At 44.1% G+C, this 26,394-nt stretch overlaps 1 protein-coding gene across 3 annotated transcripts in view; it reads left to right on the top strand.

The window, feature by feature from the left end:
- Positions 1–25,862, top strand: part of LOC133890169 (myosin-6-like) — a 50,373-nt gene extending 24,511 nt beyond the window's left edge. For 2 of the 3 annotated variants that reach the window (XM_062330625.1, XM_062330626.1), the window contains exons 18-39: positions 9,435–9,544; positions 9,617–9,677; positions 10,266–10,443; positions 10,540–10,745; positions 11,271–11,390; positions 12,347–12,445; positions 16,325–16,534; positions 17,824–17,963; positions 18,085–18,193; positions 18,350–18,388; positions 18,473–18,553; positions 18,658–18,828; positions 18,951–19,100; positions 20,077–20,250; positions 20,512–20,664; positions 20,739–20,809; positions 20,899–20,998; positions 23,238–23,294; positions 24,597–24,653; positions 24,766–24,846; positions 25,192–25,277; positions 25,370–25,862. In XM_062330625.1, coding sequence (XP_062186609.1) covers positions 9,435–9,544; positions 9,617–9,677; positions 10,266–10,443; positions 10,540–10,745; positions 11,271–11,390; positions 12,347–12,445; positions 16,325–16,534; positions 17,824–17,963; positions 18,085–18,193; positions 18,350–18,388; positions 18,473–18,553; positions 18,658–18,828; positions 18,951–19,100; positions 20,077–20,250; positions 20,512–20,664; positions 20,739–20,809; positions 20,899–20,998; positions 23,238–23,294; positions 24,597–24,653; positions 24,766–24,846; positions 25,192–25,277; positions 25,370–25,484 — 2,568 coding nt within the window. In that variant the 3' untranslated portion in view covers positions 25,485–25,862. Of the gene's footprint in view, positions 1–9,434; positions 9,545–9,616; positions 9,678–10,265; positions 10,444–10,539; positions 10,746–11,270; positions 11,391–12,346; positions 12,446–16,324; positions 16,535–17,823; positions 17,964–18,084; positions 18,194–18,349; positions 18,389–18,472; positions 18,554–18,657; positions 18,829–18,950; positions 19,101–20,034; positions 20,251–20,511; positions 20,665–20,738; positions 20,810–20,898; positions 20,999–23,237; positions 23,295–24,596; positions 24,654–24,765; positions 24,847–25,191; positions 25,278–25,369 lie in introns of those variants that run through there. The other variant, XM_062330627.1, reaches the window with a different exon arrangement.
- The last annotated feature ends 532 nt before the right edge of the window (positions 25,863–26,394 follow it).

The following is a 26,394-nucleotide window of genomic DNA, read 5'->3' as shown; positions in this document are numbered from 1 at the left end:
GCTCTGGAGTTAAGACATTTCTTTTGACACTGTGGATAAAAAAACTATAAGTACTCCAATTTCTCTCACGGCAAGAAGGTGAGGCTGGTTGGCTAACCAATTTGATGGCCAAATTCATCAATAGAGGAACTTACTGTCCATGATTTGTTCACAAGTCATGGGAGAAACAAACCATCTATCATGAATAGTATTAGGATCGTTGAATTCTTCGAAACAACTTGAGAACTTTGTGTATTCTTCTTTCACTTGAGACAATTCTTCTGGTGTGCGAAAGTACTTCTTGAAGCATGTCATCATCATTTTTGATACCTCTTTGTCCTTGTGCAGAGGTACACAGCCAACACTTCCTTGTATCCATTGTATGCTATAATATCTACAATATGAACAATAACAAGTAAACATAAGCATAAGCAAGACAACAAGTAAAATGCCTCGTAGACAACATGTAAAATGCTTCATAGATAGCAAGTACCTTGGGTTGAGTGAATGAGTCAAACAATGAAGTGGATTATTGCCTTTTGTCCACCTAACAACTAATATATCTCTTTCTTCATCTGGTTGCTTCCCTTTCTATTCATATATCTCTTTCTTCACTTTTTTAATCATAGAATCCCGCATATCATAAATTAAGTGAAGACATGGTGTGTCGGTGTCCGTCACACGTATCATCTCATAGATAGGAGTAGTAATCTTAAGAACATACTCCACATTCCTTCAGCACACCTTATTAAGTACCTTGTCATGGACAATAGTTGATGTAGCATTATCTTTGTAGATGTCCCACGCCTCACTAATTACCATTTGCTTAAGAGACATTTTTACCTCCCATTTGTTTCAACATACACACAATTGATGCAAATTGTGTTTTAGCAATAGCTAGTAATTTCAAATGGCTAAACTCATTGAACATTGAAAGCCGTATGCCATGGTTCATTATAAAATTCTTGATGATTTGAGCATCAGTTTTAATATCATGTATAAATTCAAGTTGTTTCCAAACAAATTCCTCTTTTTCATTCTTTGGGAGTTTAGGCTCACAAATACTTTTCAAAGCAAGATTGAGAGTATGCACAACACATGGTGTCTAGCTCATATTCAGCTTCTATACGCACCTTTGCAATTTGTAGCATTGTCCGTGATGACTTGTACGACATTTTGTTGACCCACTTCTTCAATAATAGACTTCAACTTCTCAGCAATGTATTCTTTTGTCTTCACCTCTTCCTCACAATTATCAGTCCTCAAGAACATAGGTGCCATCTCAGAAATGGCAACAAAATTGATGAGTGTCGCCTCTATGGATCTGACCATCCATCAGCACAAATCGTCGCTCCCTTCTCCGGCCATGCGCTCCTTGTACTCTTGAATAGCATCTCAATGTGACCCCTTTCTTGCTTTAGAAGTGTAGTTTTAAGTTTGTTGTACCCATGCATTTTATAACCCGCCAAGTTGCGGCTGCAAGCAAAGGAAATTGCTTCTTGAAAATATGGATTTCTTGCAAAATTGAAAGATAGCCATGCAAATCAATTAAAAATCAGAATTAGCACCAGCATGTAACACTTATAATTGCAAATTTTATGATTGATAATGATCAATGAACTGCAATGCATACCTCCAAAATAAAATGATGTAGCAATTATAGCATCCAAGTGTTTGCGGTCCTCCAATTGCCCAAGCTTTCTCCAATGTAGATGCATGTCCCCTCTTGTCTTCTTATTGCTGTTGCATGAAGAACCCGAACCCTTAGGCAAGGACACGGTTTGCTTTGATCTTTCTACTAAATCTTTGCACCTTTGAATCTCTCCCCTCATCTGGCTAAGAATCTCATCGAACACTTCCTAATCCCCTTGTTCGACTTCTGCACCTTCGGACACTTCCCAATCCCCTCGTTCGACTTCTGCAGCAAGTGAGCTTCAACTCTAGTGTAGCTACTAAATCCGACATAGGGACAATACTTGCATTTCCATTAAGTATTGGCTCCACCTGATTTAGGCCTCTCTAAAATGGTGACATGGTCCCATACTGGAGACTTGATGTCGGTAGAGGTTGCACTTGCAGAAGAACTCGCCATCTTTTCACCGTCGGGCGTCGGAAGGAACAAAGGTTGCAAATTGACATCTCAGAACCTAGGAGGGGAAGAAATCGGAAGGGAAAAAAAAGGAACGAGGAGGAAACACGGAGCAAAGGAACTCACCTTGCCTTCGCCAATCGCCAACAACTTGCTGCTGGAGGCCAATCGCCTGTCACCGGTCGCCTGTGTTCTTCGCCAGTCCCTACGGGCGTGTCTTCGCCGGTCGCTACTGGCGTGGAGGCGGCCTTGCTGTGGGTGTGTCTAGCCGCTGCGGGCGTGGAGGCGGCCTCGCTGCTGGCGTGTCTTCGGCGACTGCTGTGGGCGTGGAGGTGGCGTCGCTGCAGGCGTGTCTTCGCCGGCCGCTGCAGGTGTGGAGACGGTGCCGCTGCGGTGTGCCCGGCGCGCGTGGCGTTGCGCCCGTGCGTGCGGCTAGGGCACGGAGCGACTGGCCGTATCGTGGGCATGTTCAGGGCATGTCCGCGGGCCTGCTATATTGCTACAACAGGCTGGGCCGTATCTTGTTCGTGGGCTGATATGTATCAACCCAAGTATCCGAATTTCCTGGATTATTTCTTTTACCGATATGACATGGATACGTATTGGTCGCATATCCGGGACATATCCGTATCGAATACGTATCCAGTGCTGATACACGCCTCAACTGAGGTATTGGTGTTTCAGAGTGTTAGACATATATGTGCTGTGTATGCGTGTGTATACCTGGCGTGGCTGTCATGCCAGGATTAGGCCGGCTGAGTCAGCCGTGCCTTGGTTAGGATTAGGCTCCCAGGCCGGCCGGCATCCCTTGATTGTAGGCCTTCCTTAAACTGCCTCAAGGGCTGCCGCCTATATGTACTGCCCCACCTGTGCAATCCTAATCAATCTACAATTTCCACGCAATCCTATTACTTTCATGGTATCACGAGTCCGGGTTACACCCGATTCTTTTCCTTCCGCTCTTTAGCACGCCTTCCGGCACTGCCTGCCCGATCCCGCGCCTCTGCGCGACGCGCCTTCCCTGCGCGATCTCCGCGCCCCGCGCCCTTGCGCGACCCATGGCCGGCTCACTGCCCGCCGATGCCTCCGCCTCCGCAGCGGCCACCGGCGCCACCAACAAGGCCGCTGACGACGCCCAGCGCCCGGACGATGCGCGCGCCCAGCGCAAGGCCGCGCGTGACGCCGCCCTGGCGCGCGCTGCAGCCGCCGAAGAGGAGGCCGTCGCCGCCGCCCGGGACCGCGACGCCGCCGAGGCTCGCATTCGCGAGTCCCTGGCCCTCGCTGCCAAGGCCCGCAAGGAGGCCGATCCGGCCTCCGACGACGATGAGGCGGCCAACGACGACGACAACGACGCCGACGATACCCTGGACGCTCGCCGCGCCCTGCAAATGCATGAGGCTGCCGCCCTCCTCCAACTCCATGCCCAAGCCGCCGCCGTCCAGAACATCCGCAGCCTCGTCCTCGTCGTCCTCGACTCCGCCGGTAACTACTCCCGCTGGCGTGAACAGTTTCTTCTCGCCGTCAGCAAGTACTCGCTGCAGGACCATGTCCTCCGCGACCCTCCGGCTGTTCCCTATGCGGATTGGATCCGCATGGACTGCGTTGTCCGTTCGTGGCTCTACGGCACCATCGCCACGGACCTCGTCGACATCGTCATGGCACGTGGCGACCACGGCGCCACAGCTCGCATCACGTGGCTCGCCATCGAGACCCAGTTCCTTGGAAATAAGGAGACGCGCATCATCCTCCTCGACGCCCAGTTCCGCAACTTCAAGCAAGGGGACCTCAGCGTCACGGACTACTGCAAGCGTCTGAAGGGCATGGCCGACGACCTCGGCGATCTCGGGTCGCCCGTCTCCGACAAGCTACTCGTCCTCACCCTCGTCGGCGGCCTCAACGAACAGTTCCACGCCGTCGGTCGCGACATTCGTCGCAACCGGCCCTTGCGCTCCTTCCTGGAGGCTCGCGACGACCTTCTTCTGGAGGAGATGACCATGCCATCCCCGCCGTCGGAGCCACCCCATGCTCTTCTTGGGGCCACCACCGGCCATCCTCCACCCCGGCCTCCTGCGCCTCCCCACAGCAACCGCACCAACAACGGGGGGGGGGGGGCAAAGGAGGTGGCCGGGATCGCCGCCAACGCGGCGGCCAAGGACGCCGCGGCAAAGGCGGCCAGGGCAAAGGCGCCGGCTCCAGCCAGGGCGCCAAAGCCTCTGGCCCCCCTGGCGCAGGCGACACCCCGCCAGGTGCTTGGCCGTCACTCTGGAACCCCTGGACCGGGACGATTCAGATGTATCCCGGTCCCGGGCCCGCGCGGTCTGGACCGCTTCGTCCCACCCCGCCTCCTCCAGGCGGCCCTCCCCTGCCCCAGGCGTACATCACTCAACAGCAGGCCGCCATCGCCCAGCAGCAGCAGGCCTGGCTTGTCCAGCAGCAGGCCTGGGCCGCCCAGGTGCCTCCGGCGCAGCAGCAGGCCCCCCCCCCGGGTTCTACGGCGCACCCACGGCCCTGCCCTCCTCGTGGGATCAGCAGTCCCTCGCCTCCACTTTCAGCACCATGACGCTCAACCAGCCGCAGGCGAACGACTGGTACCTCGACTCAGGTGCCTCCTCCCACATGACGTCCGACACTGGTACTCTGTCACATTTTTCATCCCCGCGGTATCCCTCTCTTTCATCCATTATTGTCGGTGATGGTTCCTTGATCCCTGTCACTGCCACTGGTACAGCTCGTTTTCCAGGATCACTATCTCTTAATAATGTTTTAGTTTCTCCTAAACTTATTAAGAATTTGATATCTGTTCGCCAGTTTACCTCTGACAATAACTGTTCCATCGAGTTTGATCCCGCTGGCTGCTCTGTGAAGGATCTGGTGTCCCGGAGGGTGATCGTCAGGTGCAATAGCTCCGGTCCTCTCTACCCTCTTCGGTTCCCCGCCGCTCACGCTTTGGCTGCTGCTTCCTCGTCCGACGTGTGGCATCGTCGTCTTGGGCACCCTGGTCTTGATGTTTTATCTAGAGTCGCATCTGCAGTTCCTTTTTGTAATAAAGCTGCCCACAACCCTTGTCATGCTTGTCAGCTAGGTCGCCATGTACGCCTCCCATTTCAGTCCTCGTCCTCTCGCGCATTCAATAATTTTGATTTGATCCATTGTGACCTATGGACATTTCCCATTCCTAGTATTTCGGGTTATAAGTACTATCTGGTTGTTCTTGATGATTGCTCGCATCATTTGTGGACCTTTCCTTTGCGTCTCAAGTCTGACACCTTTGCGACTCTCACTAATTTCTTCTCACTTGTGGGTACTCAGTTTGGCGCCACAGTGAAGGCCGTGCAATGCGACAACGGCCGCGAGTTCGATAACTCCAGCTCCCGCACATTCTTCCTCTCCAAGGGGATGCACCTGCGGATGTCCTGCCCACACACTTCGCCACAAAATGGTCGTGCCGAGCGCATGATCCGGAGCATCAACAACGTTGTTCACTCCCTCCTCTTCCAAGCCAGCATGCCGCCTGCCTACTGGGTGGAAGGTTTGCACACTGCCACCCATCTTCTAAATATCCTGCCGACCAAAACCCTACAAGGGTCTACACCGCACCAGGCACTTTTTGGCACCGCACCCACATACAGTCACCTGCGGGTCTTCGGTTGCGCCTGCTATCCAAACCTCTCTGCCACGGCACCGCACAAGCTAGCTCCTCGCTCCGCTCTCTGTGTTTTCCTTGGCTACTCTACTCATCATAAGGGATACCGCTGCCTTGATCGTTCCACCAACCGCGTGATAGTCTCTCGCCACGTGGTGTTTGACGAAGCGCAGTTTCCCTTCTTCCAGCAGTCCTCGCCGGTCAATACTAATGAGTTTGATTTTTTGGAGCTTCCCGATGTGGTGCCCTATGGCTTGGTGCCTCCACTCCTGCCTGCAGGTTCCCCCTTTGGCGTTGATGGCCCCGCACAGCCACGTGCGGCCGGTGCTCCAGCGTTGCCAGGCGCTCCTTCGGCGGCCTCCCTGTCCCCGGAGGCATCACCAGCCGACACCAGCATCCCGGGAGCGCTACCAGCCGCTCTGGATGCCCCTACGCCGCCTCCCAGCGCCTGGCCGGCCGCTCCTGCAGCACCATCCGGCGGCCGGCTGAGCAGCGCTGCTCCTGCGCCGTCCCCTGGCAACCGGCTGGGCAGCGCCTGGCCAGGGCCCATTGCGCCACCAGCCGGGCCCGCACCTCCCCGTCCCGTGCACCAGGAGATGCCCGCCGCCCCCCGTCCGCTGCTGGTCTACCTTCGTCGCCCGCGGCCTCCACCACCGACGTCGACACAGCCGGCGGCACCGGCCTCTCTGCCTCCCGGTGCCGTTCCGGTCCGCCCCGTCAGCAACCAGCACTCCATGACGACACGTGGCAAGTTGGGCTTTCGGCAGCCTGCCTTGTTCCACTCATCGTCTCTCTCGCCGGTCCCTCGGACTTATCGCGGGGCTCTTGCTGACCCAAACTGGCGCCAGGCCATGCAGGAAGAATATGACGCTCTGCTCTCCAACCACACTTGGGATCTCGTTCCTCGACCTTCAGGCAGCAACGTTGTCACTGGCAAGTGAATCTTCAAGCACAAGTTCCATGCAGACGGGTCTCTGGAGCGCTATAAAACGCGTTGGGTTCTTCGTGGATTTACACAGCGCCCTGGGGTTGACTTCTCCGAGACTTTCAGCCCAGTTGTGAAGCCCGCCACCGGCCGCACAGTGCTCTCGTTGGCTCTCTCTCGTCAGTGGCCTATCCATCAGCTTGATGTGAAGAATGCCTTCCTCCATGGCACTTTGTCTGAGACTGTCTATTGTGCACAGCCAGCTGGTTTCGAGGATTCAACTCACCCTGGATATGTTTGCAAGCTGAATCGCTCCCTCTATGGCCTCAAGCAGGCTCCACGTGCCTGGTACAGTCGCTTTTCCACATACCTGCAGCAGCTCGGCTTTGTTGAGGCCCAGACAGACACATCTCTCTTCGTGTTTCACCGTGGCCCCGACACAGTTTACCTCCTACTATATGTGGATGATATTGTCCTGACGGCATCCTCGTCGACCCTCCTCTGCCGCACCATTGAGGCTCTGCAGCGGGAATTTTCGATGAAGGACCTCGGCGAGTTACACCACTTCCTTGGGATGCGTGTTCAGCGCTCTGGTGATGGTATGTTGCTCTCTCAGCGCCAGTTCATGGTGGAGATACTGGATCGTGCAGGTATGGCTGACTGCAAGCTTTGTCAGACACCGGTTGACACAAACCCCAAGCTGTCCGCCAGTACAGGTGATCTCCTCTCTGCTGCGGATGCGTATGACTACAGGAGTTTGGCTGGCGCCCTTCAGTACCTGACCTTCACCCGCCCGGACATCTCCTATGCTGTCCAGCAGATCTGTCTTCACATGCACGCCCCTCGAGACTCACATCTCGCGGCCCTGAAGCGCATCTTGCGCTATGTGCGTGGCACACTCAACTTGGGCCTCCTCTTGCGTCCCTCTGTGCAGACCGAGCTCCTGGTCTACTCTGATGCTGATTGGGCGGGCTGCCCGGACACCCGCAAATCCACCTCCGGTTATGCAGTCTTCTTGGGCGATAACTTGGTCTCCTGGTCTTCCAAGCGTCAGAATGCAGTCTCCCGCTCCAGTGCCGAGGCCGAATACCGTGCAGTTGCCAACGCCGTGGCTGAGGTCACCTGGCTGCGCCAGCTTCTCACTGAGCTACGCGCCCCTCTGCGTCGCACTGCTCTGGTCTACTGCGACAACATCAGCACTATGTACATGTCTTCCAACCCCGTTCAGCACCAGCGCACCAAACATGTGGAGATCGATCTACACTTCGTTCGGGAGCGCGTTGCCACCGGTGAAGTCCGCGTTTTGCATGTCCCGACGACCTCCCAGTACGCCGACATCTTCACCAAGGGCTTGCCCTCTTCAGTCTTCACGGAGTTCCGGTCCAGCCTGAACGTCCAGCCAGCCGACGATCAGACTGCGGGGGGGTGTTAGACATATATGTGCTGTGTATGCGTGTGTATACCTGGCGTGGCTGTCACGCCAGGATTAGGCCGGCTGAGTCAGCCGTGCCTTGGTTAGGATTAGGCTCCCAGGCCGGCCGGCATCCCTTGATTGTAGGCCTTCCTTAAACTGCCTCAAGGGCTGCCGCCTATATGTACTGCCCCACCTGTGCAATCCTAATCAATCTACAATTTCCACGCAATCCTATTACTTTCACAGAGCATAAAACTTTGGCAAAAACCCATATTTTCTCCCCTGAACTTGAAAGACCAATCAAACTTCTAACTCTAGTTTTATTAGTGATTTTGTGGTGTTGGTTGTGGAGGACATGTCACCTGTTGTTACTACTTGGCACCGCAGCTGGTTGCCATTGTATATGCAACCCTCTCTCCAACCAGTGAAACCCTAGTACCACTACCTCATTGTTCCATCCAATCTGGCATCACCAGCGGTCACTCCGCTTCCCCACCTCAATCACTTTGCTCCCCTACCTCGATCTCACCATATTTCAGAAATATAGAACCCAACTTGTCATAGCACATTCAGGGATTTTTAAAATTTCCAGTGGCAAATAATGAACCCATCGATTCTTATTTGGTTTATACGCAATCATAAGGAATGTATCGGTTCTTACCGTCCAATATGGGCGGGCCTGCCCAGCCAAGCCCATTAGGGGGCTGTGCTTAAGGAGCAGCAGCTGCCCTCAGGACCGGCTGAGGCAAGGGGTTGGCAGCATTCATGCATATCTTCATGGTTACATTAGTTGTATGCATCTACCACGTGTTAATGTGTTACCCATGTTAGGTGACCGGCTTTATTAGCTCGGAATATTATCTCTTCGGATCAAGCAATGAGAACGAATAAATCTAGTCTCCTCCCAAGGTTCTTCCTTCCACTCCATGGTCTATTCTTTCTCCTACAATCCCTTCCTTTTCATGGTCTGGACCCACCCTCCTCTGTGTGGTCTTTACCCCTAATGATCTAAGGATCATAACAGACCCAGTTGTGAAAAGAAAAGTAGAGAAAAAGCATGCACACACATAAAGTATTCTGAGTATAGCTATAACCACTCACCACTGTAGTTGTGGCGAAATGGATTACGTTCAGCATATTTTGCTCCTAATTTGGAAGTATGAAGTCAATATTTGCATAATCCTTGTTGATTGTTTATTTCTGTTTCCCAGTTTTTCAGTTCAAACTTGTTAGACGACTTTTGAATTTTCTTCCATTTAGACAATAGGGAAACATGGTGGCAGTATGCCAATAGATTTTTATGCTGTTAACATCATGTTCTTTATGCAGTTTTGTATGACCTAACTGTTTAAGATAGAGACTCTCAACCTGACTTTGTAAACAGGGAGTATTAGAGGCAATAAGAATAAGCTGTCTAGGGTATCCAACTAGGCGGAGATTTGATGAATTTGTTGACCGTTTTGGTGTTTTACTACCTGAAGTTCTTGGTGAAAGGTAAACCTAGGGTATCTTGATCTAAGCTTTTGCGTTTTTTTTTTCATTTTGTACTTACTGTTCCATTGGCAGTTATGATGAGGTTACTGCTACAAACATGCTCCTTGAGAAAGTCAATCTCACAGGCTATCAGGTAGCTTCTAATTGCTGAAATGAGTAGTTTTTATGTATTTAAATTAAATCAATTTTATTTTCGAAATTGTAATAGGTTTCTGTCTTCTCTAGTGTTTTTCTCTATTGTCAAGGCTTCCAATGCATTTCCTGTATTCCCCTAATCTTATAAACACTGAATAGGCCACTCAGATAGCAGTTTCAGTTACATGGTGTATACTTGTTTTGAGTAAGCCTTTATGCAAGTTGCTGCAAAAACCTAAAACGATTGAAAATAATGTATGCTGTACATACCTTATAATTCCATGGCAGAAGTTTGTTATATATTAGTTTTATAGTTCGATGGCTAAGCAGAGTGGGCCAACTCCAATTCAAACAATGGACCTATTGTCTTGATATCACGAGAAAAATATTGTAATTCTTTTATAAAAGCTTGCTGACAACCTTGTATATGTCGATGGATCATGAGAATTAGTAGTAAGGAAAACACTAAGTGTAATGCGATATCTCCATCCTTATCTGGACAAGTTGCTGCTTCTGAAGTTCTAACTTTATTATGTTTGTTTTCATTACCGTTTGTGTATCTTATATCCTTATGGCCAATTCACAGATAGGGAAAACAAAAGTGTTTCTGCGTGCTGGTCAAATGGCTGAGTTAGATGCTCTTAGGACTGAGGTGTTGGGTCGTTCTGCTAGCAAAATCCAGAGAAAAGTTCGGTCATACCTGGCTCGCAAAAATTTCATTCAGCTGCGAATATCTGCTACCCAATTTCAGGCTATTTGCAGAGGTATGTCTTCCTAGAATAATACTGCAAAAATATATATTTAGTATTTACTCTGATTTTGAAGTGGAGATAATGACTGCTGAGCTGTGATGACTGAAGGACAAATTGCAAGACACTACTATGAAGATCTTCGCAGGGAGGCTGCTTCATTGAGAATACAAACCTGCTATCGTATGCACTTCGCAAGGGAAAACTACAGAAATCTCTGTTCTGCGTCAACTATAATCCAATCTGGTCTACGTGGTATGGCTGCACGCAAGGAACTCCATTTCCGTCAGCAAACAAAAGCTACAGTGATTATTCAGGTATGCCTTTTCAGGTCTTCTTTTTTGTTTCATTGAAAGCATCCAACTTTCAGTCATCGATTCAAAGTCTTATCTTTCTATGCATAAATTGTTTGGATCATACTACTAGGACAGCCAAACTATGATTGTGTTGGCTTACTTTCTGTATCCATGTTTAATTATTAATTAAAATTGACCATCTTTACCTGAGGATTGTTATATCTTGTTCTAAACCTAGCATTTCCCAAAAAGTTTATATTTATATTGATGAGTACTATCCTGTTAAATATATGTTCCATTTGCTAAATTAGTTGTTGGACATACTTTCTCATGTACTGACTTCAAGCTATAAACAAATTCTTTAGTTAGGACCTCCAAATAGGTAATTTTCCATTTCGAGTAGCTTTATTTCTTCAAGTATCTTTATCCAACTGGATGCAAATTCAAGTGAATGCATCTGTATTCTCCATTTCTTAGGAATCACTTTTTAACTCCATATATGATACACTACTTTAACCTTACTTTTACTGATTTTGTTTTCCACAGAGTTTCTGGCGCAGTTATGTGGCACGGTCTCGGTACATGAGCTTGAAGAAGGCAGCGATTACAACCCAATGTTCTTGGAGAGGAAGAGTGGCTAGAAAAGAACTTCGCAAACTTAAAATGGTAAGAACTGGTATAAATGACCTGAGTATCCAGTAGTTAAGTGTAGCAGAGATGCGTATGTTGCAATGGATTTGTGGCCATAACAAGAAAGGTTCGGATCTGAAATAATGATGTACGTGATAAGGTAGGGGTAGCGCTAATTAAAGAAAAGTTTGTCCAACATCAGTTGAGATGGTTTGGACATATCCAATAGAGGCCTTCACCTGTACATAATGGGATACTAAGGCGTACTGATAATGTGAAGAGAGGTAGAGGTCAACCAAATCTAACATGGGAAGAGTGTGTAAAGAGAAATTTGAAAGATGAATAAAATATTTTCAAAGAACTATCCATGAATAGAAACGTGTGAAAGTTAACAATCCATGTGTCATAACCATAACTTATGAATCAGTCTTCTTGTACCGTTATTACTTTTACTTTTTACTATTATTAGTACCTTTATTTATTATTGTTTTACCATTATCTTTTTAGTTAGATCTTGTGGGTTTCATATCTAGCCTACCTCAACTTGCTTGGGACAAATGCTTTGTTGTTGTTGTTAGCCTGCTGCTTCAGTATCTTTCTATTCTTTATCTGCTCTAGACACTAGACTTACCACCAATGTCTGTCCATTAGAGATGTCAGATGAATTAACAACAACGTTGTACACTTTATTGATTGACAATTGGGTATATATGTATATACACATACACACCACACAATGAGATCATGTGCCTTATGGGCCAACCCTGAATAATAGGCCAAAGACCACGTCTTCTATATTGCACATATATACACTTAAAAGTTAACACTCCTTCATCTGCAAGCTCACCTAATGGCCCTAAGTCTAGCTATCACACTTCTGGTACTCTGAAGCCTGGATCAACAATGAAACTTAGACAGAGTTTGCTATGTCATAATTGGTTAAGCTACATTGGTCTATTGACTTTTTTAACACTTTTATGTACTACTTTCAGGCTGCAAAAGAAACTGGTGCTCTCCAAGCTGCCAAGAATAAATTAGAGAAGCAAGTTGAGGAGCTCACCTGGCGGCTGCAACTAGAGAAACGCATGAGGGTAAATTCTGGACTACTGTAGTTTACAGCCATACCATTCATGTTGCACATGTATATGGTTGATGTAACATCTGCTAATTTCGTAAATACTACTCCCTCTTTTTCTATGCGATGTGTTTGGGAGTTTAAAAAATGTTCTTTTCATTTGATATTATAGGATTTCAAGAACCATGCCTATACTTTCGAAATGTACGCGTGCTTCATTTAATATGTACTACCATTTACAGTCACGATGGATGGTTGAGTAGAAATTAATGAGGTAGCAAGAGACAACTTTACTAGGGGCATGGTGTCATTTGTCGCATTCTTTTAATGCGTATGCACAATTCCAAACCATCAAATACAATAAAAGGAAAATGTTTTTTTCATGGTTTCTAATGGAACAAAGCAATGCTTTTCTTTGGTAGTAGTTAGACCATCTCCAACGGTTTCCCTTCGCGAGTCCTGTTTCCCTACACGAAGGAATTCTTTCTCCTTTCCCTTCATGATTCCCTTCGAAGGGAAGCTATTAGAAATAAGGAAAAATAAAGAGAATGAAAACAGGGAGGGGAATCAGGAAGGGAACGAAATGAAGGGAATATGGTTGGAGATGGTCTTATTGAAAATTAAAATACACAGAACCAACACATTAATGAAGGAATTGGGAAGTGTTATTCCTATATTTGTTCACTCAAGAAACGCGAGTTCACTAAACATTTTGGAGGGGCTTTCTGTATTTACATTGCAGGGACAAATTTGAGAACTCTATGAAAAAATGCCTGGTTGTAAATATGTCACTCGCTTTTGATGCTATGTACGATGCTTATCTAGCTGTTATCTTTTCCTTTTTTATTGAGATGGTTTTAAACTCAATCAAGGAGCTGCAAAAGAATCCTAAATATATTATCAGATCTGCATAATATATATAGCATATAAATATTCATATATCTTCTCTTTGTATGAACTTGGAGTTTGGTTTCACAACTTGTGCATTTTTTTTCCTGAAACGTGCAAGAGAGTTACATGTCATTTCATTAAAGAAGGAAAAACAAACAACTGCAACACTAAACAAACCCAAGCCAACAAATGAAAAAACAATACACACACCAAAGAAAATAAGAAACCTAGACTCCTCAGATAACAGAGACCGGAGGTCACAAGCCCCCGCAGCACACCACAGCGCGGCCTCATCCGTGACAGACCTCATAATCGGACCCTCCCCATTGAATACACAGCCGTTACGATATTTCCAGACTTCCCAAGCAACTAGGATAATGAGAGAGTTGAGGCCTTTCCTTTGCAACCATCTTGATGACGCGACACCACCAGCTAGAGAACACATATACTCCTGGCTGTTGACAAACCAAGTGCAGCCCAACCTTCCGTAGGAGAGCAAACCACACCTGACGTGCAAATAACAAGCCACCAACAAATGTTGGATAGTTCATCAGCCTGATCACAAAGGGGACAGGACTCTGGATGCCGCAATTCCCGCTTAGCAAACATGCCTGCCGTCCAACAACGGTTAAGGATAGCAAGCCAAATGAAGAATCTGCATTTCAGAGGCGCTCAAGACCTCCACACTCTCTTCCACAGAGCAAACTCAATCGAACCATTAATAAAACGCATTGTAGGCCGACTTGAATAAACCCCTGAACCTGATAACCTCCAAAGATGTTGGTCCTGAACACCGGGCTGGAGGGCAAAACCATCCAATAAATCCCAAATATGAAGATACTCCCAAATAGCCCTCAGTGAAAGGGTGCCCTTGATATTAGACACCCACCTTATGTTGTCCAAAGCCTAAAACACTGACCTTTGATTGATCGCCCTTTGAGAAACTAAGGAAGTAAGATTGGGAGCCAAATCAGCGACATAATGACCATGCAGCCAGCGATCAGGCCAAAACTTTGTATTGTTGCCATCACCAACCATAGAAACGGTAGCCATGGTAAACAAAGCACAAGCATTTGGATGAACTTGCGCCTGAAAACCAGCCCACGACCGCATCGGCTCAGTCTTTTGAAGCCACAACCACTTCATCCTAAGAGCCCAACCAAGAGATACCAAATCGTGAATACCTAAGCCACCAAATTGAAATGGCGACACACATGTTGCCAAGAAACCAAGCTGCTGCCACCCTTAGCTTGGTCCTGACCTGACCAAAGAAAGCCTCGTCTTCATTTATCTATCGCCTTGAGAACCCACTTGGGGAGATCGATGGCGATCATTTGGTAAATGGGAGTTGTTGTGAGAACCACGCGCACCAGAATGAGCTTGTCGGCCCAATTCAACAAGAGGCCTTCGACCCATGGAGATTGTCAGAGACTTTATCGACAAGAGGTTGGAGGATGGCTTTGGAAGGCTTACAAACTGCCAGAGGGAGGCCAAGATAAGAACACGGAAAATGCCTTACCTCACAAGGCAGAAAGTCCCTTATGACCTCTTGGCAATGAATTGGACTTACGAAACATTTGAGGATGTTAGTCTTGAGACACGAAACCTCACTGAAAAGCTGTAGAATATGCTTGATCAAGTCCAAATCTGAAGCAATCGGTTGAAGGAAAAGAACCACATCATCCGCATACAAAGAAACCCCAAGCGGAGAGAGACTGCAGCAGTCCATCTTGGCTAGCACGGTTGATCAGCGAGTTTAGGACATCCATAACAAGGATGGAAAGCATAGGGGAGAGTGGATCGCCCTGGTGGAGACCCCTGTGATGCACAATCACCTCCCTTGGCTCCCCATTCAATAAGACATGGGTAGAGGATGTGTACAACAAGCTGCAAATAAGATTGCACCAACAATGACCAAATCCCAAGAAAAGTAATATCTCCAACAAAAAAGGCCACAATACCGAATCAAAAGCTTTAGAAATACCCAACTTAAGGAAAATTTGAGGCTCCTTTTGATGATGTAGCCGCTTCGCCGTTTGTTGGACAAGCATGAAGTTATTTTGAATGTATCACTGATGGACAAAAGCTCTCTGATTAGCCGAGACCAAGGAACAAAGCTTCGGTGCCAATCTGTTGGCTAAGATTTTGGTGACTAATTTTGCAAGCTATGGACCAAACTAGTTGTTTAATTTTGCTTTTCATGTGTTTTCCATAAACTTAAACTTATGTGAAACAAGAAGTAATGTGTGTGATGTGAATAGTGGGCACTTTTACAAGATTGTAAGTTAATTTGATCCAGAAAGCTCATTTAAGCATTATATATTGGATGGACTTTTTCTTTATCTTAATGGCCTTTTAATAGTAACTACATCATCATATATATTAATGACCTAAAGACTCCCAGCTTCTCAAAGGTATCAAAATTATCCTAGTATTTTTATTTATCATTCTGCATTATACCGTGAACTTCTGAACTGAATTAGGTCCTTTCCAGTTCCAGTCCAGTTTGAAGTTGACTGTAATCTAGGGATGCAAGTGGGTCAGTTCGGCTCGACCCAATTGTCTCATCCTAGCTCTTTTTGTTTACCGAACATGTACACAGTATACATAATAAGTTAGGAAGTAAACCACCATTGAGTGGAGTGGGTGGTCGACCCTCTTACGTCCGTACTGTAATTGTTCCTTTTAGCGATACTTCATTATATTAATTGCTGTGTATAATGTGCAGATTTTAGATTGGTTCATTCATAATCTTGACCACATGATCACACTGTAAATTAGCCAAGCCAATCTATTATTTGAATTACAGTATTAATGTTACAATATTGCAGAAATGCACATTTTTGTGGTAAACTTTGTAAATAAGGTTAAGTTAAAACAGATATGTAACTCTGTAACATGGATTATTACTGTTGGCACAACCTATGTCACTATAAACAGTCATTTTAGTTTGCTTCATCTAATGCCTATGTAAGCATTTTGTGCACATTTTACTTGCCTGTAGACTGACATGGAAGAAGCCAAGACACAAGAAAACAGGAAGTTGCAGCAACAATTGCAGGAACTTCAATTACAGTCCAAGGAGACAAAGGATTTGTTAAAAAGGGAACAGGAAATTGCCAAAGAAGCGCTGGAGAAAGCTGCCTTAGTACCAGAGGTCCATGTTGATACAATTCTTGTTGATGAACTCACAGCTGAAAATGAGAAGCTTAAGGTAAGTAGATAGAATCAGTTTGATGTTCACTGCATTAGATTTGTTGCATCAGTCTATCTGTCAACTCCTGTGGTAAAATATTATCAAGAGCCCTCAGGGTGAGAGAAATGCATAATGTGAGATCATTATCTGTTTTAAGGAAGGATTAAAGGCTCTATATCGTATCACATTATGTTTTAAGTACAGTTCACAGAGTGCAATATTCCATAGCCTAACTATGAGTAAATGCTAATGAGATATGCGCCCAAGGTATTCTGATCCTCCATCTGGTTGATGGTGCTGCTACCTTGACCAGGGCAAGGAAGTTTTATCCTGGTATGGGAATAGTTTAGTGCCATGTGCGAGAGTTAAGCAAGGTAGGAGATAAATCGGTTTAGATAAATTAGGAAGGAAATAAATTAGAATTAGAAGTCAAGTCTAGATTGAGATAAGTTAGGGAGTCCGGATTAGTTAAGATTGGAAAGAGTTAGATTCTGTTCAGAATTAGGAAGGAGATAAGTAGAGTTGGATTCGGATTGGGACTCTTGTCAGTTGCCTGGCTATATATAGTTGGCAATAGTTGTGTATCAATATTCTAAGTCTCCCTCATCTATAGTCTAAATATCTCATCCCTAGCAGTCGACGCCGCTCGGCTATCCTCCTGACGGATGTTTATCCCCGTTATGATCTTGGATCATAACATTTAGTTTGACAGGGGTTAATCAAGGTTTGAACCATGTGGAACTATATTGTTTGAACCATGTTGGTTCAAGTCGTGGTATTGTGCTTGAATATTGTTGATGTAAATTAGTCTAGTAGCTTCATTGGTCAGGAACTTGGAACAAAAGCATTTCAACTTTTAATTGATAAAAATAGCTTGGACTTTGAATCTATTATAGTCATCTGCAGGTGCTTTCCTGTGAATAACTATTTATTATCATACTTTAATTTTATGCATTTATTATCCTACTTTATTTTGGTGCCTCAACATGGTTTCCGCGCCAATATTATTGACAACCTTTGAACCGACTAACTCATCTGATGGCCTTAGAGAAACTTCTCAAACTTATCTGGTGAATCCTAGTTCATGATGAAATACTCATCCTTTCCTTGTAGCACTCGCTTGTAGGAAAGCTAAATAATGCTGATTGGAAGTGGTTTCAAACTTATCTTGGTTCTTTCAATGAGGCTTGTGATACCATCCGACTCTATCAATTCATTTCTCTTCTTTTCTTTAATTTCTCTTTCCTATCTATCCTGTGTATTACTACAAAAGATGGTGACTTGATCCTTTTCTTCTCTACTTTTAGGCTTTAGTGGACTCTCTTGAGACCAAAATTGATGAAACAGAACAGAAGTTTGAAGAAATGAAGAAAGCCAGGGAAGAGTGGCTGAAGAAAGCTACAGATGCCGATTCAAAGATAAATGAATTGACAAACACAATGCTAAGGTTCTTGCTATGGCATTGTGTACACAATATAATCTTCTTGATGTTGATACATCGTGTACATGTGTTCTTTTGCTGATTACCTTCCTTCAAAAATGTTTTTTTTCTTCTGTGTGATGGGTAGTTTTCAAGAAAAGGTAACTACTATGGAAGCAGAAAATCAATTACTTCGGCGGCAAGCACTGTTGCATACTCCTGTGAGAACCATACCTGAAAATGTATCTCCAAAATCTGTATGTGGCCTCTCCATTCCTCACTTCATACAAGCATTTTAGTGAAAATGTTGGTTTGCTAGTAAAAAAAATATCTGTATCCATATTTTTTTTGTATTTCTACTTTGCTACACATGTTCATTACTGACACACTTCTATGTCTTTCTACCTTTGCAGAATTGGATTAATGGCAGTCCACGCAATGACGAACAAAAGGTCAGAAGCAATTATCTTATACAATATGTTAAATTACTAGTTACCGTTGTTCATGTTTGAACCTAATTTGGCCGTTCTCTCCAGACACCTCATGGCACTCCTCTAGCTCCCAAGGAATATGGGAGTTTCAGACAGCCTAGGGCATCCTTTTTTGAGAGGCAGCATGTATGTTAAAATTAATTTTCATATTTTTATGTTTTAAACCATTTAGTGAAGTTATAGGACAATATATCTTATGAAGATTGGCTTGAACCATTTACTTCTTGCAGGAGAGTGTTGATGCACTTATAAACTGTGTTAGTGAAAATATTGGCTTTAGTGAAGGAAAGCCAGTTGCTGCAATAACCATATATAAGTGTCTTGTTCATTGGAAGATCTTTGAAACAGAAAAAACAAGTGTTTTTGACCGGCTTATTCAAATTTTTGGTTCTGCAATGCAGGTATTCTCTGTTTTTGTTGATTCTGTGTTTTTTAGGATTCCATGTTCCACAAACATTTTGTTTCTGGTATATCTCAGTCGATTTAGTTAGTTCTTAAATAATTGACATTGTGTGTATTTCAGAAACACGATAGCAATGAGGATCTTGCATACTGGTTATCGAATTCATCGACTTTATTGATCATGCTTCAAAAGAGCCTAAAAGCTGCTGGCTCAACAGGAACCATCCCACTGAAAAGACCACAGACCCAATCATCATTCCTTGGGAGGATGGTATGCTGTGACGCTTAATTACTCTGGAGTCGAGTCACATGTCTGTCCTCTTGACGATCGAGTCAGTGTTGGAATTTCGAGTAAATTTGTGTCTACATAAAAAGTTTTCATTGAACAAGGAGTAAGGGGTACAATAATTAATTGTGGATGGAAGGTCCTGATTGTGATATTGGAGACAAAATAGTTAGTACTTTATATAAAAAATCTGGGAGGAATGTTTAAATTTCCATGCAGTAAAAAAACATATCATAGAAGGATGTTTGATTGCCTATCAACACCTGTAGACTATTTATAATTTCTGAAGATGCCATAGAAATATGATTTTCAATGGAAGGATGTGTTTTCAAGAAAGGACACCATCTTTCCAAGATTGGAGAAGTCATTCTTTGATGAAGTAGACCTACAATTGTACAGAGTCAACTTCACCCTTAGCTCCTCCATTTCGCTTTGGCTTAGCATTTTAGTCTGACTTTTTTCTAGTTTCCTCTTGCTGTCTTCAGCTCCTAACCCCTGTACAGGTTATATCTTTGTAACTCCTTTTTATACCCTTTCATATATATAATATAATACTGCAGTAGGGGCTTCCCCTACTGTATTTCCCTCCCAAAAAAAAAAAAAATTGGTACATACAGTTACAAACTTCCAAGGTAAACCATCAAAAGTGTCTCTTAGGTAGTTTAAGATCTGAGGGTTAGTATTCTAATTGAATTTGATCCAGTGGAAATATTTTGAGGTGATGTGGCATAATGTGGATGCTGCATTAGGAGTCAATTATAGAGTAAATGAGGATTTGAATCACCTTGCTCTGGTGCATATTTTGTTGTTGTTTTGAGGCGAGGTGCATATTCTGTTGTGATCTAAAATGCTTCAGATGCATAAGATAGGATGTGTCCTGAATCTTAACATGTCATATTTTAATTCTTTTCTTCACAAGGTTGGTACCTGATGGCCGCGTCTGCTGCTGACATTTTTTCAGGTATTCCGCTCTTCAAATATCACTGTTGATATGGACCTTGTGCGCCAAATTGAGGCCAAGTATCCTGCTTTTCTTTTTAAGCAGCAACTTACAGCATTTGTGGAAGGCTTATATGGAATGATCCGAGACAACGTGAAGAAAGATCTTTCTTCATTGATGTCTCATGCTATTCAGGTATCTTACCTCCCATGTCAGTTGAACTAGCAACTGAAAGTTTTTGCCATCGCACACACACTCTTTAGGCTACTATGAATGAATAAGAATGTTCTTTCGTGATGTACATCTTTGTTCTGAAAAGTCCCTATTTTTTATTGATTAGGCTGTCATTTATTGCTTCGAATTATTTTTCTGTTTCAGTGCCCTTCACCTGCAAGTACTTCCAGTGTTTTTATTGTTTTCATTAGTTTTAATTATTGGATCATGTTGTCACTGCAGGTCCCAAGAACTCTGAAAGCTAGTATGGTAAGAGGGCGTTCTTTTGGGTCATCAAGTTTGCCAAGGGGACGCTCATTTTCAAATCAAGCTAGTTATTGGCAGGCGATAGTCGACAATTTGAATGAACTCCTGAAAATTTTGCAAGACAATTGTGTAAGTTTTAACTTATTCTACATACCTCCCTTTAACTGCTGGGTATTGTTCTAAACATTCTGCTGAAATTCTAGGTCCCGTCAATTTTTATCCGGAAGATATTTACCCAGATTTTCTCATTTATCAACGCACAACTTTTCAATAGGTAATTGTCTGCTGATTTTAGTCATATAGTGCTTTGTCATTTTTCCCCAACGCATAAGTTGCTTACAGTGTCACTGCACTGTTCTGCAGCCTTCTTGTACGTCATGAGTGCTGCTCTTTCAGTAATGGAGAATATGTAAAACAAGGATTGGCACAACTGGAGGTGTGGTGTGGAGAAGTCAAGCCAGAGGTAATCATATGGGTGCAGTTGCAGCATATGTCTGAATCTGAGCTTTTTTGTACCATCTTCCTCTGATGCACGTTGTTGTAAACATATTTTTCCACTTGGTGATATAGGCGCAATAGAGCATGAGATCAAGTTTTTCCAGTTGGTGATATAGGCGCAATAGAGCATGAGATCAAGTTAGGAGATAGGTTACCTTTTTAATTAGGGGATAACTTTGGTAATTTAGGATTTGATTTGTTTAGAGATAGAATCAGCTAGGAGATAGAGTTGTATTCGGTTTAATAGTTAGTTGGATTAGGCTTGTGACTATTTAGTTGGCCGGCAATAGTTGTGTATTAGGGCAAGCAAGAAATAAACAAAGTAAATATCAGAGCCTGATAATTAGGGCGATGTAGTTATCCTAGTCAGCCGTTTCTCAATATTTGGTATCACGAGTCATGTTCCTACGCCTGTCTTCCACGCCGCCTCCGCTCCACCAGCCCTCGCACGCCATCGCCGCTCTCCTGCTGCACCACGCCACCGTCGCCCTCCTGCTACACCACGCCGCCGCCGCCGTTGCTTTCCACGCCTTGTTCCCGCGTCCACGGCCATCACCTTGTCCCTGCGCCACCGCCGCCACCGCTTCTTTGTTTTCAGCCGCCAGATCCTCAAATTGGATCCAGTTCACAACACCCCCCTTCCCATGCAGCAGCCCTCCATCCAGTCCCGCTCTCAAAACCCAATTTTCATAGCCCTTGTTTTCCGCTACTATCGCCCAGCTATCCCCATCTATTAGCCCAATAGCACATCAACCATGTACAACATGATTCATCTCAAGATAGGGCCTCCGCCCTTTCCCAGGCTCTCTTTTGTTACTGATTATGGTAAAGAAGATCCACAACCTTGGCTCAACTTGTGTGAACAATTTTTTTCCTGGGGAGCAAATATTGGAAGAAGAAAAAGTCTGCTATGCTTCATATCATATGATTCGCAATGCAGAATAATGGTACATGCAATTTGAGTGTAATCATGGATTGGTCAATTGGGATGTGTTTGAGCACTACGTCAACATGTGTTTGGGTACTTCCATCTGTAGCAATGCTTTGGGCAAATCAATGCCACACAATGAAGGTTATGATCCCATGAAGACCTGAGGTTCAAGATTCTAGTCTACTTCAAAACAAGCCTCCCCCAGCTTGTTTGAGATCTGCGCCAACATCGATGCTTTGTTGATGAAGCTGAAGGAGCAGGAGGCGTTGCGTTCTAATGCAGTGGACATGTTGCCACCATCTGCCCCAATGGTCACATTAGCACAAGTCGCTTCGCTGTTATCAGTGCCAGCTGAAGTGCTACCATATGCTTTTGTGGCCACACACCTGGAACCTTCCATAGTGCTATCAACTCCTGCTGTCACATGCATGATACTGCCAGAGCCTTGAGCATTGTCACTCTCAATTCAGTTGTCCTTAGCTGCTCTAACGGTGCCTATGCTGAGAAACAAGGATGATATCGCCTCCATCCTTCACAATGTGGGCATGTTCAAGAACTACAAGGAACCTTACAAGAACATCAAACTTTCATCAGCGTGGGGTTTCCATGGGTTGCAGCCATGGCCACCATCGTAGCTCGAGGACAAGCTGTTTCATGGCAAGGAGGGAAATGATATAGGCGCAATAGAGCATGAGATCAAGTTTGGAGATACGGTACCTTTTTAATTAGGAGATAAGTTTGGTAATTTAGGATTTGATTTGTTTAGAGATAGAATCAACTAGGAGATAGAGTTGGATTCGGTTTAATAGTTAGTTGGATTAAAATTGAGACTCTTTAGTTGGGTGGCTATATATAGTTGGTAATAGCTGTGTATTAGGGCAAGCAAGAAATAAGCAAAGTAAAGATCAGAGCTTGATAATCAGGGCGATCTAGTTATCCCAGTTACCTGTTTCTCAATAGTTGGCATTAGACCAGTAAAGCAATAATGTTATAATGGGTTTTTAATTCCTATGACACCCAAAAGATGCACCTTTCTTTGTGGAATTTTATGAAATAGAGGGGCTCTAGTGTGGCGTGGACCATTAAACTCTAGCATCGCACTCTTGTGAGCAATAAATGTCCATCTTGTAAAACCCCTCTAGGTTCTCTCTAATCTTGCTATCGTTTTACAGGACTATCATATTTCTTGTGGTTCAATGTTGAAATACAATATCAAGATTAAGTATGCATTTTTTTTTTCTTTTGCTCCCACTTAACTGTTAAATGCTAACAGTATGTAGGATCTGCATTGGATGAACTCAAGCACATCAGGCAAGCTGTTGGTTTCTTGGTATGTGATTTTTGTTTTAGCTCCACTCTTATTACCTTGGATAGATCACCAGAACAATTCCTCCACACCTATCCTTATACATTGTACCTCAATATATCACATGCTAAGCTAGTGTGAGAACTGAAGTATGGAAATTGTTAAACAAGTAACAAGCTATAATATTGACTTGATCATGGTTGGTGTAAAACATTTTAAGGGATTTAACCCAGTTCCAATGTTTCCAGATTGTCAAAGATGCTGCTTTTTACATCATACCTGAATATATGAGTGAAATAAGTATATAGCTTTCTAGGATGGAAATAAAAACTTTTTGTTGTCTTGGAGAAAAGGAACGAACAGAAGAGGGGATTGGCTTAATGTGGTCAATGTATTGCTTGAGCCTCGAGGGTGGATTATATAGAGTTACAAGGTTTGGAGGGTAAGAAGCCTCCTAGAGATAAGATGAAAACATGGGATCGTAATCCTAACAAATCCCGGTTAGTCGTGATACTCTAATCCTACCCTACCATAACAGCTGGATCCTTACCATATACTCTAACAAGGAAAGATACCAATGTTTCTGTTATGGACTCCTTTTGTGGTCATGCCTACAGGTGTTGTGTGCGTGTGGCTGTTAGCAGCAGCATGTCATGCCAGGCCGGGTGGGCCTGGTGCATTAGTTGGAAGGTATTAGGGATAAGATTGTTAAGTTGAAGTTGTTAGGTATAAAATATTCATATAGTTTGGCAATGGTCCTTACATGTGGTCTTCTGTAATCAGATTAAATCAATCACTGATGAAATAAGCTTTCCCAAAAGATTTGAGCTCATAACCTCTTTGCTGCTGTCAGGAAAGAAACTTGCTGCACGCAAGAAGGCATGTTGCCCCCTTGTTTGCTGCCCTATCCACTCCAATCCCTAACCCGGTCCACCTCCCTTCTACAAAGCCCAAGCATATAACATAGTAATCAGATCAGTTTTATTAGAAAAATAATGACAGGTTCCTCTGCAAGCTGATTTACAGCTTCCATTTTATTTAAAAATAAAACACGACTTTTCCAAATCCATATTGCTACTAGAATAGTTTTTGAAACTTGTACATACTACATACCAAATTCATACTACTTGTATGGGGGCAGCATAGACCCCTTTTGGATGTTGCTATCGCCAGGAACCCTATGTCAGTCCCTAACTAATCTTTTGCATTTGGTAAATTTAGCAGCGAAATGCATTTATGACAATCGATGTTTATATTTTGTGGTTCCATCTTACAGAGTTTACGATATGAATTCTTAATACTGATATATTTGTGTTGTTTGTCAAGGTCATATTCAAAAAGTTCAGGATTTCATACGATGAGATAGTCAATGATCTCTGCCCAGTAATCTCTCTCTCTCTCTCTCTCCCTCTCTCTCTCTCTCTCCCTCTCTCTCTCTCTCGCACATGCACGCGTGCGCACACATGGACATCACATCTATTCTGGTATTATGCAGGTACTAAGTGTGCAGCAGCTCTACAAAATATGCACTCAGTACTGGGATGACAAATATAACACCGAGAGTGTATCAGAAGAGGTAATCGGAGAAATTTTGATTTTTTTAATGCTTAAAGTTAATAATCATTGTTAGTGTAATTCCACCCTGGATGCAAGTGGAATGCAGTAAGCACAATCTGTGTAAGCAATTATATGGGAAATTTATTTGGATTCCAAAGTTTGTGCAATATGAAATGTCACTCCAGTTTTGAATCTATTTGATACCACTTATGTATCAGTTAACAGGACTGCCATTTTTATCTCCAAATTTTCACCATTTCTCTTGTTTCCTGGTTTTTCCATTTTGAATGGATCATTTGCCCATTCGTACAACGTAGAACAGCCAACTAATACAGGAGCTGATTGATTTTCTTGTTGCATGTAGGTTCTTGAGGAGATGCAAACATTGATGACCAAGGAATCGAGCCAAGATACTTTAGACAACACCTTTTTACTGGATGATGAAATAAGGTGCATTAAAGATTTACTGTGCCATTACTATGGTGCTTGTGTAGTGCCAGTGATATGCTAATTGTTAAGTTTTGACTTTGTTTGTGTTGCAGCATGCCGTTATCACTTGAGGAGATAGCAGATTCTATGGATGCCAAAGAATTTCAGAATATCGCCCCACCATCAGATCTTGTTGCAATGCCTGCCTTTCAATTCTTGAAGAGCTGAGCCCTGAAAGAGCCAGAGCCTTTTCGTCTGTCATACTTTGCTACACAGGCATACCTCTATATTCTTTCACCTGATGATGTAAATTCAACCTAGGTTTCCTCTCCCTGTTGTGCTATGAAATTATTTTTTGTCCTAGATAGTTTGATTTGTTCACTCAAGTTTTAGCTGGTTGGGTTGGGAATAGGTAATTTTCTTTCTGCCCTCCCGAAATGCATGTCTGCACTACAGTTAGACAGAAATTCCTCATTTTTCCCGTCTTGTTGCACCCCTAAAAAATATTCTTTTATCCACATCCAGTTGGATTCAATTCTTCATAAATGTAAATAACTTGTATAGTAAAATTATTTTTGAAGAAATTTTATGTGGTTTGGAATTGTCTGTTATTTGTTTTACATTTTCTTTCCTGGGTGAATGACTTTTACTGCGGCCTCTTACATGTCCTTCTATATTTGGATTTGTTTTTACTTTCGCCACTAAAAAGCTCCTGGCTCTAAATAGTTGCAATCCACATTTGGAAGCAGTGAAAACAAAAGTTTCGATATGACTACCTTATAAGCATGACTGATGGTTTACGGAATCTCTGTTGAATCTTCATATTGTGGATCATCGCATCACCTCTGTTGTTATCGTCTGTCGACATTGATCTTTGGCTTGTGAGTTTTATCTTGCACTATATACTAATGTCGAGTTTTGGTTGGCCGTTTGGGTTTAACATAGCGATTTAAATAATATTTTTTAATGGAACTGTAAAAAAAATATCTGATTTTGCAAAATTACAATAATAGAATCATGTCGGCGTTCTTATGCCGATGCCAACCAAGGGATATCGGCATACGGACTGCCATAGGCTGATATGGTAGTTGAGTGGAGCCAGGCTCGACTCATGAGTAGGGTATGGTCAAATAGGGTA

The sequence above is a fragment of the Phragmites australis genome, chromosome 14, assembly GCF_958298935.1.
Source record: "Phragmites australis chromosome 14, lpPhrAust1.1, whole genome shotgun sequence".
Classification (NCBI taxonomy): Eukaryota; Viridiplantae; Streptophyta; class Magnoliopsida; order Poales; family Poaceae; genus Phragmites; species Phragmites australis.
Note: the sequence above shows the minus strand (reverse complement) of the source record. Positions and strands in the feature narration are given on the sequence as shown.